The sequence below is a fragment of the Galeopterus variegatus genome, unplaced genomic scaffold (assembly GCF_000696425.1).
Source record: "Galeopterus variegatus unplaced genomic scaffold, G_variegatus-3.0.2 Scaffold3082, whole genome shotgun sequence".
Lineage (NCBI taxonomy): Eukaryota > Metazoa > Chordata > Mammalia > Dermoptera > Cynocephalidae > Galeopterus > Galeopterus variegatus.
In genome coordinates, this window is record NW_007729193.1 from 189,428 (window position 1) to 203,429 (window position 14,002).

A 14,002-nucleotide genomic window follows, 5' to 3' on the forward strand; every position below is an offset into this window, starting at 1 on the left:
ACCCACCCCCCAGCTGCCAACACCACAGGCCCACAAGCACCCGCCTCACCTCTCGGGGCCCTCACCCTTCTCCATGAATGCCAACCTGCCACCCCCTCCAGCCCTGAAGCCTCTGAGCTCCCTGTCCACACACCACCCCCCTTCAGCCCACCCCCCGCCCCTGCAGCTCATGCCTCAGAGCCAGCCATTGCCTTCCTCCCCCGCCCAGCCCCCCGGGCTGACCCAGAGCCTGCCCCCTCCTGCTGCCTCCCACCCCACTGCAGGCCTCCACCAGGTGCCCCCCCAGCCCCCGTTTGCTCAGCACCCCTTTGTCCCTGGGGGCCCTCCTCCCATCACTCCTCCGACCTGTCCCTCGACCTCCACCCCACCTGCGGGACCCAGCACCTCAGCCCAGCCACCCTGCTCTACTGCGGTTTCCTCGGGAGGCAGCATGCCAGGGGGGCCATCCTGCCCACTCCCCACCGTCCAGATCAAGGAGGAGGCTCTGGACGATGCTGAGGAGCCTGAGAGTCCCCCACCACCACCAAGGAGCCCGTCCCCTGAACCCACTGTGGTGGACACTCCCAGCCATGCCAGCCAGTCAGCCAGGTATCGGTTCCTGCAGATTTGGGTCCGGGTGGGGCAAAGGCGAGCTGGGCAGGTGGGCTTCGGCGGGAGGCAGCGCAGGCGCAGCTTGGGCAGTAGCCCCCAGCGAGAGATGTGCCTCTTAGGTTCTACAAACACCTGGACCGGGGTTACAACTCATGTGCGCGGGCAGACCTGTACTTCATGCCTCTGGCCGGGTCCAAACTGGCCAAGAAGAGAGAGGAGGCCATTGAGAAGGCCAAGCGAGAGGCCGAGCAGAAAGCCCGGGAGGAGCGTGAGCGCGAGAAGGAAAAGGAGAAGGAGCGTGAGCGCGAGCGCGAGCGGGAGGCCGAGCGGGCAGCTGTGAGTGCTGGGTGCGGGAGCACACGGGGCCGCCCAGCGTGGCCCGACGCTGCCTGCTTGGTCTCACGGCAGCTGGAGGGTCGGCCGCTGTTCCACACCCTATCCCTAGGCTTTGCCACCAAGCGCTGCACATCCCTGAGTGCGCCAGCAGGCCCTGGCTCGTTCACAGCAGTGACTTGGTGTCCACCTGCATGAGGGCTTCTGAGGAAAGGGCCTGTCCTTTCTCTGTAGCCTGGGGGCTTGTCTCCCCCACATGATCGAAGGAGCCAGAGGGAAATGTGAGTGAAGGACCTGGGAGGAGAAGCAGGCACTCAGGGCAGTAGCCAGGCCAGGTGGGACCCCTCCAGCAGCCCTGCCCTGCCGGCCTCTCAGGGGCTGGGTCACCCAGCACCTGCTTCTGCAGGTGGGAGAAAGAGTAGCCAGTCAGTGACATGGTGTGAGGGCCTCGTGGTGAGCCTCCTGGCCTACTGGGCTCCCTTGTACACACTCCCACCCCGGCACACTCTCACAGGCACCTTCCCTTGTGACCTGTGTTTCACAGGTACACAGCCATCTAGGACACAAATGGAGCTGTGGTACAAACACAGCTCTATCACAGCAGGGGCTGGAACACATCCTGGTGCCTGGCCATGGCTAGGGCCGGGTCTCCATGTTGGGGTGGGGGGACCTGATTGACCTCCCAGCAAAGGATTGGAGCAGGCCACAGCCCACCTCCGCAGTGAGCACCAGGCCCAGACCCCTGGGCAGCTCAACTACCCCCTCATGCTCTCCTTTCCTTCAGCAGAAAGCATCCAGCTCGGCACATGAAGGCCGCCTCAGTGACCCCCAGCTCGGCGGTCCCGGCCACATGCGGCCATCCTTCGAGCCTCCGCCAACTACCATCGCTGCAGTGCCCCCCTACATCGGGCCCGACACGCCTGCCCTTCGGACTCTGAGCGAGTACGCTCGGCCCCACGTCATGTCACCCACCAATCGCAATCATCCCTTCTATATGCCCCTCAATCCTGCCGACCCCCTACTGGCCTACCACATGCCTGGCCTCTACAATGTGGACCCCACCATCCGCGAGCGGGAGCTCCGCGAGCGGGAGATCCGGGAGCGGGAGATCCGGGAGCGCGAGCTGCGGGAGAGGATGAAGCCGGGCTTCGAGGTGAAGCCCCCAGAGCTGGACCCCCTGCACCCAGCCACCAACCCTATGGAGCACTTCGCCCGGCACAGTGCCCTTACCATACCTCCCACTGCCGGCCCCCACCCTTTCGCTTCCTTCCACCCGGGCTTGAACCCCTTGGAGAGGGAGAGACTGGCCCTGGCGGGCCCCCAGCTGCGGCCCGAGATGAGCTACCCTGACAGATTGGCGGCAGAGCGCATCCATGCGGAGCGCATGGCATCACTGACCAGCGACCCCCTGGCCCGGCTGCAGATGTTCAACGTGACCCCACACCACCACCAGCACTCCCACATCCACTCCCACCTCCACCTGCACCAGCAGGACCCCCTCCACCAAGGTGGGTGGCCCAGCTGGGGCGGAGTGGGAAGAAGGCACAGAGGGGCCATAGGGGCTGACTGGTGACAGCTACTGGCCAGGAGCAGAGAGTGTTCTTTCTGAACGAATCCCTAACTCCTGGCAGATCTTAGACTGTTGGGGATTACTTCTTTCTCTGTCACAGATGGCCCCATCTCTGTGCAGCCCTCAGCCATCCAGAGCTGCAAGGCCCAGAAAGCTGCAGTGCCTGGGCCCCTCTGTGTACAGCTCCTGGTGAAGCTGAGGTTCTTGGCCCCATGCTGGGGGTGGAGGGAAGAGGCCTGAGCTGGGCCTTGTGGCCTTCGGAGCCAGGGAAGGTACAGATGGAGGCATCAGGCTACCCAAGGAAGCTACAGGTTGTTGTTTAGCGAGAACTTAATGGAGCAGTCCTCTGTTCTTTTGAGGAACGGGGTTAGGGCTTCTCGCTTTGACCGAGTGCTGTGGGCTGACTTGCTTGGCCAGGGCTGCCCAGTCCTGTCCACTCTGGGAACAGGAGCTTCTGAAGGTCCACTGTGTGGTCAGCTTAGGGGGAAGACTGGTCTGGGGCAGAGGCAGGCACAGCCGGCTCCCTCTGCAGCCCGGCAAGATGGGCTAGGAGGGAGTCTGGCTGTGCTTAAGAGCAGGCAAGTGTGCCTACACCAGGGGACAAGGGCCTGCGTGGAAGGCCTGTGGCACAGCCTGCACGCCGCCCTTCCCTGTGGGCAAACCTCTAGCGCCGGGCAGAGGAACGGCAGACAGAGCAAGGCCCAGAGGCAGGGAGGGCAGTTCCTACCCACGTACCAGCCCTGATTCACAGGAGAGTGTTCACCGCCGTGGTCCTGCCTCCTGAAGCTTTGATGACACCTGGTGCGGGCCTTATTAGCCTCAGTGTAACTGTGTGTGAGGACAGGCAGCCATCTGTTCATTCACACGTTGCTTATCCGTTCAGCATATGTACACCGAGCACCTGGGATGTGCATGGCACAGGTTTAGGTGCAGGCAAAACCCTATCCACATTGCACCTCCCCATTTGGGGAGACAGTCAGTAAAATCGTGCCAGGACATGAAGAGTGGTGAGTGAGTGTTCTGAAGGAAGATAAATCCAGAGAAGGGGATCAGGAGAACGGCTGAGAGCAGGGAAGCAGGCTGGTGTTCTAGAGAGGGCTGTCAGGAAAGGCTGGCTGCAGGGGGGCTCTGAGTGAGGACTTGAAGGAGGGAAAGGGCGAGCAGCTGGCATTCGGGGACGGACAGCTGCAGAGTCCCAAGGCGACGCTGGAGACAACAGTGCTGAAAGCCCCGCCAGCGATGGTGCAGCGGGGTTGGACCATGGTGACATTTGGTGCCAGCAGAGAAGAGAGCGGTGCTGAGCTGAGCCCGAGCCGCAGCCCTGCACTGAGTGGGAGGAGGAAGTGGGTGTGAAGATGGTGGCTCCTCCTTCCCACTCTCCGGCCTCTCACTGAAGGTGGTGGGGCGGCCACTTCAGGGCAGGAGTTTTTGGTGACTAGGAGCCTATGTGGAGGAGGAGAAAGTCACAGGTAATTGTAGCCAAGGAAAGTGAACGTGAAAGAGCACCAGAGCTGTGAGCCACCTGCATCTGGCCGTTGGTCCTTTTTCAGGTTCAGCAGGCCCCGTCCACCCGCTGGTTGACCCCCTGACCGCTGGCCCTCACCTGGCTCGCTTCCCCTACCCGCCTGGCACCCTCCCCAATCCTCTACTTGGACAGCCCCCCCATGAGCATGAGATGCTTCGTCATCCAGTTTTTGGTAAGAATTCACCTGGGGGAGGGCGGGAGTCCTGTGTGAGAGTTGGGGACAGGTCTGTCTGCTGTCCTGTTGGTTCGTCCATTTACATGTTGAACAGATGTGGGTCCCTGCCCGTGTGCAGGGCATCCATGTGGGAACAAGGCAGGCAAACTCCTGCTCTCAGAGGACAGGAGGGTGCCTAGTAGAAGGCTTGCTGGGTGGCGAGAGTTGCAGAGGCACCTCATTTGGATGGAGGGCTTGGGGAGGCCATCCTGAAGAAGCCCTTAGGCTGAGGCCGGGGGCATGAGCAGCAGGGGTCCGGGCAGCAGGATCAGTGGGCACTACTGTGGGCCTTCCCTCTGCAGGGAAGCCTCTTACCTCTCACCTTGGGGAGTGCTTTCTGCACAGCCTGGGAAGGACTGGCTTGACTCCCAGAGCCAGCGGTGCCTGGCACTGAGTGGGCTCTCTCCTGACTTCCCTGCCAGTCATTAGGCCTGTGTTGCCCTTGTGCTGTGGCAGCACTCCTGCTAGGTCACTCCTCTGGCTGCTTCTGTAGCAGAGGCTGTTTTGTGTTTGGCAGGCACCCCCTACCCCCGAGACCTGCCTGGGGCCATCCCACCCCCCATGTCAGCAGCCCATCAGCTGCAGGCCATGCATGCCCAGTCGGCTGAGCTGCAGAGACTGGCCATGGAGCAGCAGTGGCTGCACGGACACCCCCACATGCATGGTGGCCACCTACCAAGTCAGGAAGATTATTACAGGTGAGGAGGGAGGGAGGGGGGCCTGTCTGCCACATGTACCCTGTAACAGCCAGTGCCAGGCTGCTCCCCTGAGCTCTAGAGGGCACCCCCATGGAGCCACCCCAGAGCAGTTCTGTGCATAGCAACCCATGCCAGGCTGGGAAACCATTTGAGTCCCACTCTTCATTCTGGCAGTAGGACCGTGAAGTCGGAAAGTAGGCTTCCCCCTGGAAGTTGCTACTTTTTAGGAGGTCAGGCCTTCAAACCAAGCTGTCCTGGAGAAAGCCTGCCATTAGTAATGGCAGAGGGAGGGGAAATTCTGGGGATGTCTGCATCTATTGATAGGAGGAACAGAGGAAGGGAGGTGAGGGCTAGGTCAGGTATATGGGAGGCTGCTGGGTCAGGGTTGGGGTTTGCCTAGATGGGGTCCTTGCCAGCCCGCATCTGGACCCCTGAGCTGCCTGCTTGTCACCCTCAGGGTGCTCAAAGCCTACCTGATCCTCCTGCCCAGGCCTAATGTCAAATATTCTTTCCTTTCTTTTCTCTCCAGTCGACTGAAGAAAGAAGGTGACAAGCAGTTATAAGTTATTTATTTGTTAACGCTGGCTGTGGAAACCCCAATTCTTGGGGAGAGAAACAGGACTTTTTACATACAATAGGAGCTGCAAAAGCAAAAAGATTATCTTCTAAAGATTTCTTTATATATTTAAAAACCCCAGAACTAAAAATGTATCTGCATAAATAGTGTTCGTTTGTCAAGAGGATTACCTGAGACTGGTTTGGGTCTCCCTGCATGACAGTCCCCCAGAAACTTAGTGAGTCCTGGATTGGGCTGAACATTTGGAAAACTCCCCTGCAGTCTTGGGGTTGGCTTTAGTTCTCTTCTCCTTGATTTCTCAGTAGGTGCTAGGATCCAGTTCGTACCCTTCACTGTGCGTGCAGACACACTCAGTTATGTGTGTTCCAAAACCCACAAGGTTTGCAGATAGGTGGCATATGATATGAGTTTGGAATCCAAGAGCTATAATTTTTAAAAAATCTTTTATTTTAATACATTGTAGGAAATCTTCATAATTTGAGAAAGTTCTGCAGCATGGCTTTTTACGTCTGTAAATAAATTTTAGAACAGCCTTTTTTTCCTTCCACAAACTATTATTCTGATCTATTTTTTCCAGCCATGTCACTAATTGTGAATTCCTACCAGCTATTGACAGAATACAGAGTTGATTTTTTAATAAAAAGTTATATATAATTATCCCTTTAATTAAAGGGAGCAGATGGGCGTGACTAATTGCAAACAGGCAAAAGCTTGGGACTAGGTTTGGTCACGGTAGTGAGCATCCAGGGGTTTGTAGGGACAATGTTACAAACTGTTTTGCTGCTTTGATTTTCACTTTTGTCTGCTCCTCGCATGCATCTGGCCAGCGGTGCAGACGTCTGTTAGATTGAACTTCTTTCATTTCCCACAAAGAGTGCAGGAGTTAAATGTTCACTTTCTGTTCCCCGATGTCCCCATCGTTCTGTCTCTGAGGTATAGAAAGCACATGTTTATGTGTGTCTGATTGTAGATTTCCTTGTAGGTTTCTGTGCACACATATTTGATTGTTTTGGATGAATTGCCTTTTTCAGTATCCTAAAAATTTCATAAATGTTTTAGAAAATTCAAGAAAGTGATTCCATACAAGTAACTCAGCACATGAAAGACCCAGGACATATGCTTGCCAAAGGAATCTTTTAGAAATCTGCCTTTTCATGGGCATCATCATTTGGATCTTCGTGGTGAGGACCAAGCCACATCGTCCTTGTCGCAGACTGAGGCTGCCTTTGAGTGAGGGAGACCCTGGAGTTAACACTGCTGTGGGTGGCACCCTGCTTTTCACCTCAGAGCAGGTCTGTGCATGGCGACCCGCACCAGACTGGGAAAGCGTTTGAGTCCCACTCTTCATCCTGGCAGTAGGAAGGTGAAGTCGGAAAGCAGGCTTCCACCTGGGAGGTGCCACTTTTTAGGTCAGGCCTTCAGAGCCGAGCTGTGCTAGAGAGAGCCTGCCATTACTTTCTAGGTTGCTGATGTAATGTACTTTCTCTGAAGCAGAGGGAGGGGAAATTCTGGGGATGTCTGCATCTAATCGAGGAGGCCTCTGCCAAGACATGACCTCTTTCAATCCTCTTCTCTCAGGCTCTCAAGGGCTGTTTCTGCCATTGTATGTCACATCCAAGAATTGTCGGACGAGAGACCACACTGTGGGTCAAGAGACACAAAGTACATCCAGGACCCAGGCTGCACAGGGGTGGGAAGAGAGGCTAATAGTTTCACCCAGAAACCAGCAGGTATCAAATGCTGGTTCCAGATTCAAACCTGCATTGGGGCATTTCCAGTTTCTATTAAAACCAAGTTTCATGTCAGTTGGGACAGATAGGATTGTTTGGTCTGTTGAAAATGTTTGTAGTTTTTTTATTTCATTTTTTCTCATTCCATTTCTGCCTTAACTTTAGTTCCCCAGAGGTGGCAAGCTCAAAGTAGCCCTTTGTCATCAAACTTCTGGCTGTGTTGGCATGGAGGCATTAGTTTCCTTCTGTGGGTGGTGATGTGCCATCTAGGCTGGTCTGTTCTGCGAGGTTCCCTTCTCTGTGGCTCTGAGGCCTCTTCTTGCTGGGCTCTGGATGAGCAGACTCCTGCACCCATGCCACCACCCTGTTTTTGTTTTTGTTTTTTTCCTTCTTTTTGGTAGAACGCAATATCTACCATTCAGTTAAACTTTATCTCCTCTATCATCCATTTTTCCAAAGAAGAGAAAGTGAAGTACTTTGAAGTCTGTACTTGAAAACTGTCTTGAAGGTGTTTTCTTGTTATGTTTTGGGTTTCTCCCCATATCCCGAGGTAAAGCACTGAGATTCTTTTGTTAAAAAAACCCACAACCTGAAACCTGTACCTGATCAACTACAGTTTGTTTAGGAGGCTCCAGACCTTTGTGGTGTCTCTGAAGCCCAACCACTTGGTTTCCTTTGGGATTTTCCTTCCTTTTGTTTGAAGTTTGGTTTTGCTTTTCTGTGTCTTGTATGTATCTTGTTCAGTGTCGTCAGGGTTGAGCTTCACGTGTCACTGCAGCAGAAGCAGAGCAGGTGCACATTCTGATTTGCTATGTTTATATATATCTTGAAGCTAAATGTATATATGAGTAGTTTGCCATGAGATGACACAGTGTAAACAGAGTAGACACCCAAAATCGTGACTTCTGTGTTCTCTCCATTTGAGTATTTTGTAATTTTTTTGAAATATTTGTGGACATAAATAAAACCAAGCTACACTACACCTGGATGTTGACCAATGCACTGTCTCATTCCTGGAGAGTGGCTGGGGGTACTGGCTGTTGACCCTACCCTAAGTCCCCCAGAGTGGGGCAGGGGCAGAGGGAGGGTCTCCTGTTTGCTGCTGCTGGGTACTCTGCTTACCTCCCAAAGCAGTTTCCAAAAAGATCCATGCCTGTGCTGCCTGGGAAGAAGGATTTCTCTGGTGAGTACACTTGCTCTCTGGGGATGCTCCCCAAGCAGCAGGATGGGCCCTGGGAGGCACTGACACTGGGACAAAGAACACCCCCCTTTCTGCCATTCAGCCCACACCTCTATGATGTGTGGATGTCCTCCAGGGTGTGTGGGCATGGGGCTCCTTCCCCGGTGGTGAGAGGCTTGAGCATCTGTTGGTCCAGTGGCTTTCTGCTCCTGGCTGATCTGCCTTGTACCCTCTCTGCCTCTCCCTGAGGCCTACCAGTGTCCCTCACCTCCACCCTCATCTCTGGAGTTGTCCTCCACATTGAGGATGCATCCCAGCCCCAATGGGGCTCTTACCCACTGGAGGTGCAGTAAGTGGCCTGCAGGGTGTGGATGTGGCCACAAGGGGACAGCAGTCATCACAATGGCTCCAAGCTGTGGTTTCAGAGCCTATCGAGGCAAAGCTTCAAAACTTTCCCTGGAAATTTATATGTTCACCTTTTCATCTGAGATATGGCCATGAGTTTCTAGATGTTTTGGGAGATGGGGTAAGAGCAGCCCAGAGAACCTACGATTGGTAAAATGCCCTCAAACCAGGCAGGGGCTGCCACACAGAAGTAAGGGTTGGGGGAACAACACACGTCAGTCACTGTCTAAATTCAGAGCATGAGAAAGCAATGCAAAATGGGCCAGAGTGGCACACACATCACGGTGGCCTTCCTGTGTGCTCAAGCAGCAGGGTCCTGCTCGGCAGCTTGGGTGACCAGGGAACCAGGATAGGCCTGCAGGCAGCCACTTGAAGCCCAGGCTGCTGCCATTCTGCGTCTTGCACCTCCAGGGCAACGGGGTGCAGAGGATAAGGGGTGGGGGTGGCTTGGGATCCAGGTGCCGTCTTTGCTGGTCTCTTTTATCTGGACTGCTCTTTAAGAAACTGCAGTGTTTGATGGGCATACATTTACAAAACACAAATTTCAAGGTGGTTAAACAATAAGACCTAAGTGGCTGAGTGGACAATTAGCTGCAGAAAGTGCCCTCATCAGAGCTGGACAGGGTGTAATAGTTTCTCAAGCATGGACACCTGTGGCCATCACCACCACCCTGTCATGCACCTGTTCTGAGGAAGAGGGCCGGGAATGCTGAGAGGACATCAGCCAGCTGAATAAGGAGGACATAAAATGTGCTGTCATTTAGCAACTGCCCCAAGCCCTCACCTCTTGCTGTTCAGATGGTTGGTCCCGGTGTGCCCCTCTGCTGCTGTGAAGGGATCCTCAGACAGAGCACAGTGGCTCAGCAGCCCCCTTTGGAGGGCATGATGTAAGGTTAGGGCCTCAGCACAAATTAGGAGTGTAGCTGGGAGTGTGGCTGCCTTGTTGGTAAATATCCACATTACATTCTGGGGAAGGAGAGACCTCACGTGGCTACCACCTGCATAAATCAACGTCACTTATCTGAAGGGCAAGGGTGTACCGTGGAATCAACAGTGACCTCCCACATAGACAGGGAGTTGTAATCTCCCAGGCCCTCAGAAGTCAGCACTGAGGAACTGTACAATTGTGGATGCAAACGGCTGGTGAGGGAGAGTCTAGGCCAAAGCCCAGACACGCGGACCCCTTCATCAAGCCAGGAGCCCCTCACCAGCCACTGAGCCCCAGGGTAGTGTGAGTGGGGCATTAACACAAACTTCACCAGTTTTCACCCCTGGCTTTGCCTGGCCAACCCAGGAGGGTCCAGGTGTGTTTCTGAACTCAGAGCTTTGGAATCAGAACAGCACCATTTATCCGGACACCTGGTGGTCAAACAGGCCCCAAGACCAGTGGAAGAGTCTGTCCTGCACTGGACCCCTGAGCAGGTCCTTCTTGCCAGCCTGTGGGGACATTGAGGGAGAGGGGGGTCAGCCAGATGAGCCAGTGGGGAGGTGGGCTGTACAGCTGGCTGTCCAGTTGGACTGGTGCAGGCTGCAGGATAAAACGAGCCCTTTCTGGGTCCTTGGGGTTCCCAGGGCTACTGTCAACGGCAGGGCCTGGTGGGAGTTGGGCCATAGGAGCTGTGGTTTCCATCATGGATGGAGAACATTGCCCCTTGGTGGCCTAGGTGTGGTCTCCTGCTCAGCCCTTGCTGAGCTCCAGCCATGCCAGGAGACTTGAATGCCATACTAGGTTCTCTCTTGTGCATCACGTTTTCGGCCCTTGGAGGTCTCAGTATCCGAGGCGCCCTTTCCCTGCGTCCTTGCTGGGCTCCTGCTGCTCCCAAGGAGGTCTGGTAGCCCAAGTTCTGGGCCCTGGTGCTATGCTCCTCCAACCCAAGGTGGCTTCTCTAGTAGCTGGCTTAACCAGGAGTGGTAGTTTCCTTTTGGCATTTTTCAAGACCCAGTCTGCAGAAGCTGCCTGTGTCCCCCTAACCCAGCCGTGTGGTGCATGGGCACCCCAGTTCCCCTACCCTGGTCACTTAGTTACTGGACCAAGCTCTGTCTGTAGAAGGCCCTTGTTCCGGAAGTATTTGCTGAGTGAATGGGCCCTGCAGAGGAAGGCTTCTTGGATCCCAGTCCAAAAGTGCTGTTGGGTTGTAGGTGTGAATGACCAGATAGAAGGACCTTTAGGCCCATGCAGGTTGAGTCTGAAAGCACTTCCCAGAGAGCAGAACGGCCGCCCACCCATCCACCCCTTCAAGTTTCTCTTAATCTTGTCTTCCCCTGACCAGCTGTGCCTGCCCTCATCCCACAGCCCCTCTGGCCCCAGCCCTCCTGACACCATTCTTAGAAGTGGGAAGGGGGATAGCTTGGGGAGCAAAGGCAACTAGAAAAAGGTCACTGCAGAGCAGGGGTGTGGAGATGGCAGGGAAGTTGGGGTTGTGTGCAGGGGAGGTGAGGCCTGATGGCCGCAGGTGGGGTGGGCAGGGCCCACGTGTGGATGTCATGACAAGGGCAAAGACTGTCTCGAGGACAGGAGGTTTCTTCTCTGTTCTCTGCTGCATCCCCAGTGTCTGGCCCAAAGTATACAGTAGACACTCAGTAAATGTTCATCGAGTGGAAGAGGTTGATGGGTTCTCAGCAGTGGATGATTTCCAAGAATCATGGCCCCAGTAACTTCCCCCCACCCTCCCAGCCCCCAGAATCTCCCTGAGCAGCTGCTGTCCTGAGGGCCCTTCTGCACCCCGAAGGAGCCCCCAGCTCCAGGAGATCTGCTCCTTTCCTCCTCTGATGCCCTGCTAAGCATCCTCAGAACCTGCTCCTGGCCAGTGACAAGGACACATCAGGCACTGCATTGACTCTGCAAACATACTCTTGTGTGCAGGGAGAGCCTGGGGCCTCCTGACTGCTCCATGGGCCCAGGCACTGTGCATTCTGGCATATTCCATGGAAACCACCTCCATTCCGTGGGAAACCTGTAGCCCAACCTAACGAGTGTTGGGATGCCACCTCGCCCAGTCCCCAGTGTCCAAGGGGTGGTCGAGAGTTATTCCAACAGCCTAGGAAGATAGAAACTCAAAACCGACAAGGACTGTGACTTCGAGATCGATCCCTTCAGTTCGGCACTGGTTTGTACTCTAAACACTGTGGCCGGTGCTCGAGGCGGTTAGGTGTGTTTCCCGTCCTAGGAACGTCAACGAACGGGAGCTGATTTTCATATTTGCTGAGGGGAAGTCAGAAGTGGCTTCCAATTTTGGTGGCATGGTTTTTGTTTTGTTTTCAGTGACCTGAGAAGGCGAGTCTCACTGGCCACTGGCCCGTAGAGCAGGAAGCTTTCTCTCCCTTTCCTCGTTCCTCCAGTGGAGTGAGGAGCTGCCTCCCAGCTGCGCTCCCTGGGGAGCAAGCCCAAGGCTGCCCGCCAGCACGTGGGGGGCAACATTTGCTCCTAAGGTACTGAGCAGCGTGAGGTCTGGAATCAGCTTCCCCAGACTCAAGTCCCAGCCCTGCCAGATATGAACAGGTGTGACCAGGGCCAGGTACTTGGTGTGTTGGTCTCAGGGTCCGGGTCCAGGTCTGTAAAATGGTGTGGTCAGGAGAATGAAGCAGGATGTGCATTGCCGGGCACGTGGTTAGGAGACAGAGAGCAGCAGGCAGCTGTTCCTGTCACCATCACCACAGCTCGATTTTCATGTAGAGAGGGGTCCTCTCTAGATGTGGAAATCAAACGGGTGTTGCTCTCAGGGAGTCCAGGGAGCCTGGAGGTTGCTGCCACTGCCATCAGCTGAAGGTCAGGGGCAGCTCTTTGGCACTGGCCGGGGAGCAGCCATCCCCGCACGGGAGAGCAATGTGTGTTTACTTAGTTCTAGGACGAGGGCTTGGGATTGCACAAGCCGAGTGGAGCCTCCCTGCTCGTTATCTCCTGCAGGTTTGACCAGTTCTGGGCAAAAACAGCTCCGCTCACGGGACGGCCCCCCAACACCACATTTTCTAGACAATCTAAAGCTGTTCTAAGCAATATCAACGTGGGGAGGATGAGTCTGAGGTTCCAGAAAAAGCATGGGACTGACAGGAGGCTGGGTCCAAGGAGGCCCAAAGGAGCCGTGTGACCACCAAACTTCCCTGTGCCTCACCTATACATAAATCAGGGACAACCAGAACCGCCTCACCTAGCTCACAACCACAGAGGGTAAAATGACATGACATGAAGGGACAGGGAAGGACTCACCAATCCCGGCCTGGGTGGGCTGTGCAGAGGAGGTGGTGTTTCAGATGGATCTAAACGGATGGATCAGGTATTGATGTGCAGACAGGAGGTGAGAGATGTCGCCTGTGGGGAGAGCATGAGCACAGGCACAGCGCGTCTGTGGCCGCGAGGAGCCTGTGGCTGTGGCACAGGAGGCTGGCGACGTGGGGGCAGGTGGGCTGGGGCAGGTGGGCTGTACTCAGGTTGGGGGTGAGGAGTTTACACCTGGTTCCTTAGGCTCTTAAGGTGTTAAGGAGGAAGGGCTGGGCTCAGGCCTGTGTTCACAGCTCCTCCAGCTGCAGGGCGCAGGATGGATGGGAGGGTGGACTGGGGGCCAGGAGTTGCACGGAGATCCCAGAGCAGGACGGGACGCAGACGGGAATGGCTAGACCTCAGTGACCCCACAGGGGCCACCTTAGCGTCAGGAGGGCAACAGGCAATGACACTGAGGGAGAGGCCTGGGGACGGCCATGGCCTGTGTGGGGAGGTGGCCACGGTGCCGGGCAGAGGGCCATGGTTTTTCTGCCCGACTGGCCCTAAGTGGTCACAGAGCAAGGTGATGGGACACAGCCATAAATCCCAGACTCTCCTCAGAGGCTGGCAGTGGGCCCAGGACCCCTGTTGTTTGTTTTGGACTTGGGGTCAGGGGTGTCCTGTATGTCCCCAAATCATAGGGACCATACTTGGGGGGTACTGGGGAACTGCACAATCTCAGGCCAGGCCCAGTTCACAACAGTGACCCAGCCACAGCCTCCTATCACAGGACAGGGAGAAGAGCCCGCCCAGGGGCATCTGGGAGCGGCCTCGGTGAGTTTGGGGTGTCAAGTGGTGGAAGATGGTCAAAGGCCAGATGGCAAAGGACTGGCGCACTCACAAGAAGCCTGAGCTTTGTCCAGGTCCACGAACAGGCGCTGGAAGGCAGCGGGCACAGGCCCGTGCAGACCAGGCCCCGCACAG

General features: G+C 55.7%; 1 protein-coding gene across 1 annotated transcript in view; it reads left to right on the forward strand.

The window, feature by feature from the left end:
• The window catches only part of LOC103599757 (arginine-glutamic acid dipeptide repeats protein), a gene marked incomplete at its 5' end in the record, with an annotated part of 183,396 nt that extends 175,170 nt beyond the window's left edge, over nt 1–8,226 (forward strand). The window contains 6 exons of the mRNA XM_008583915.1: nt 7–588; nt 711–927; nt 1,712–2,432; nt 4,045–4,191; nt 4,751–4,931; nt 5,461–8,226. Of these exons, the coding sequence (XP_008582137.1) occupies nt 7–588; nt 711–927; nt 1,712–2,432; nt 4,045–4,191; nt 4,751–4,931; nt 5,461–5,494 (1,882 nt within the window). The remainder of the gene's footprint in view (nt 1–6; nt 589–710; nt 928–1,711; nt 2,433–4,044; nt 4,192–4,750; nt 4,932–5,460) is intronic.
• Nucleotides 8,227–14,002: the final 5,776 nt, after the last annotated feature.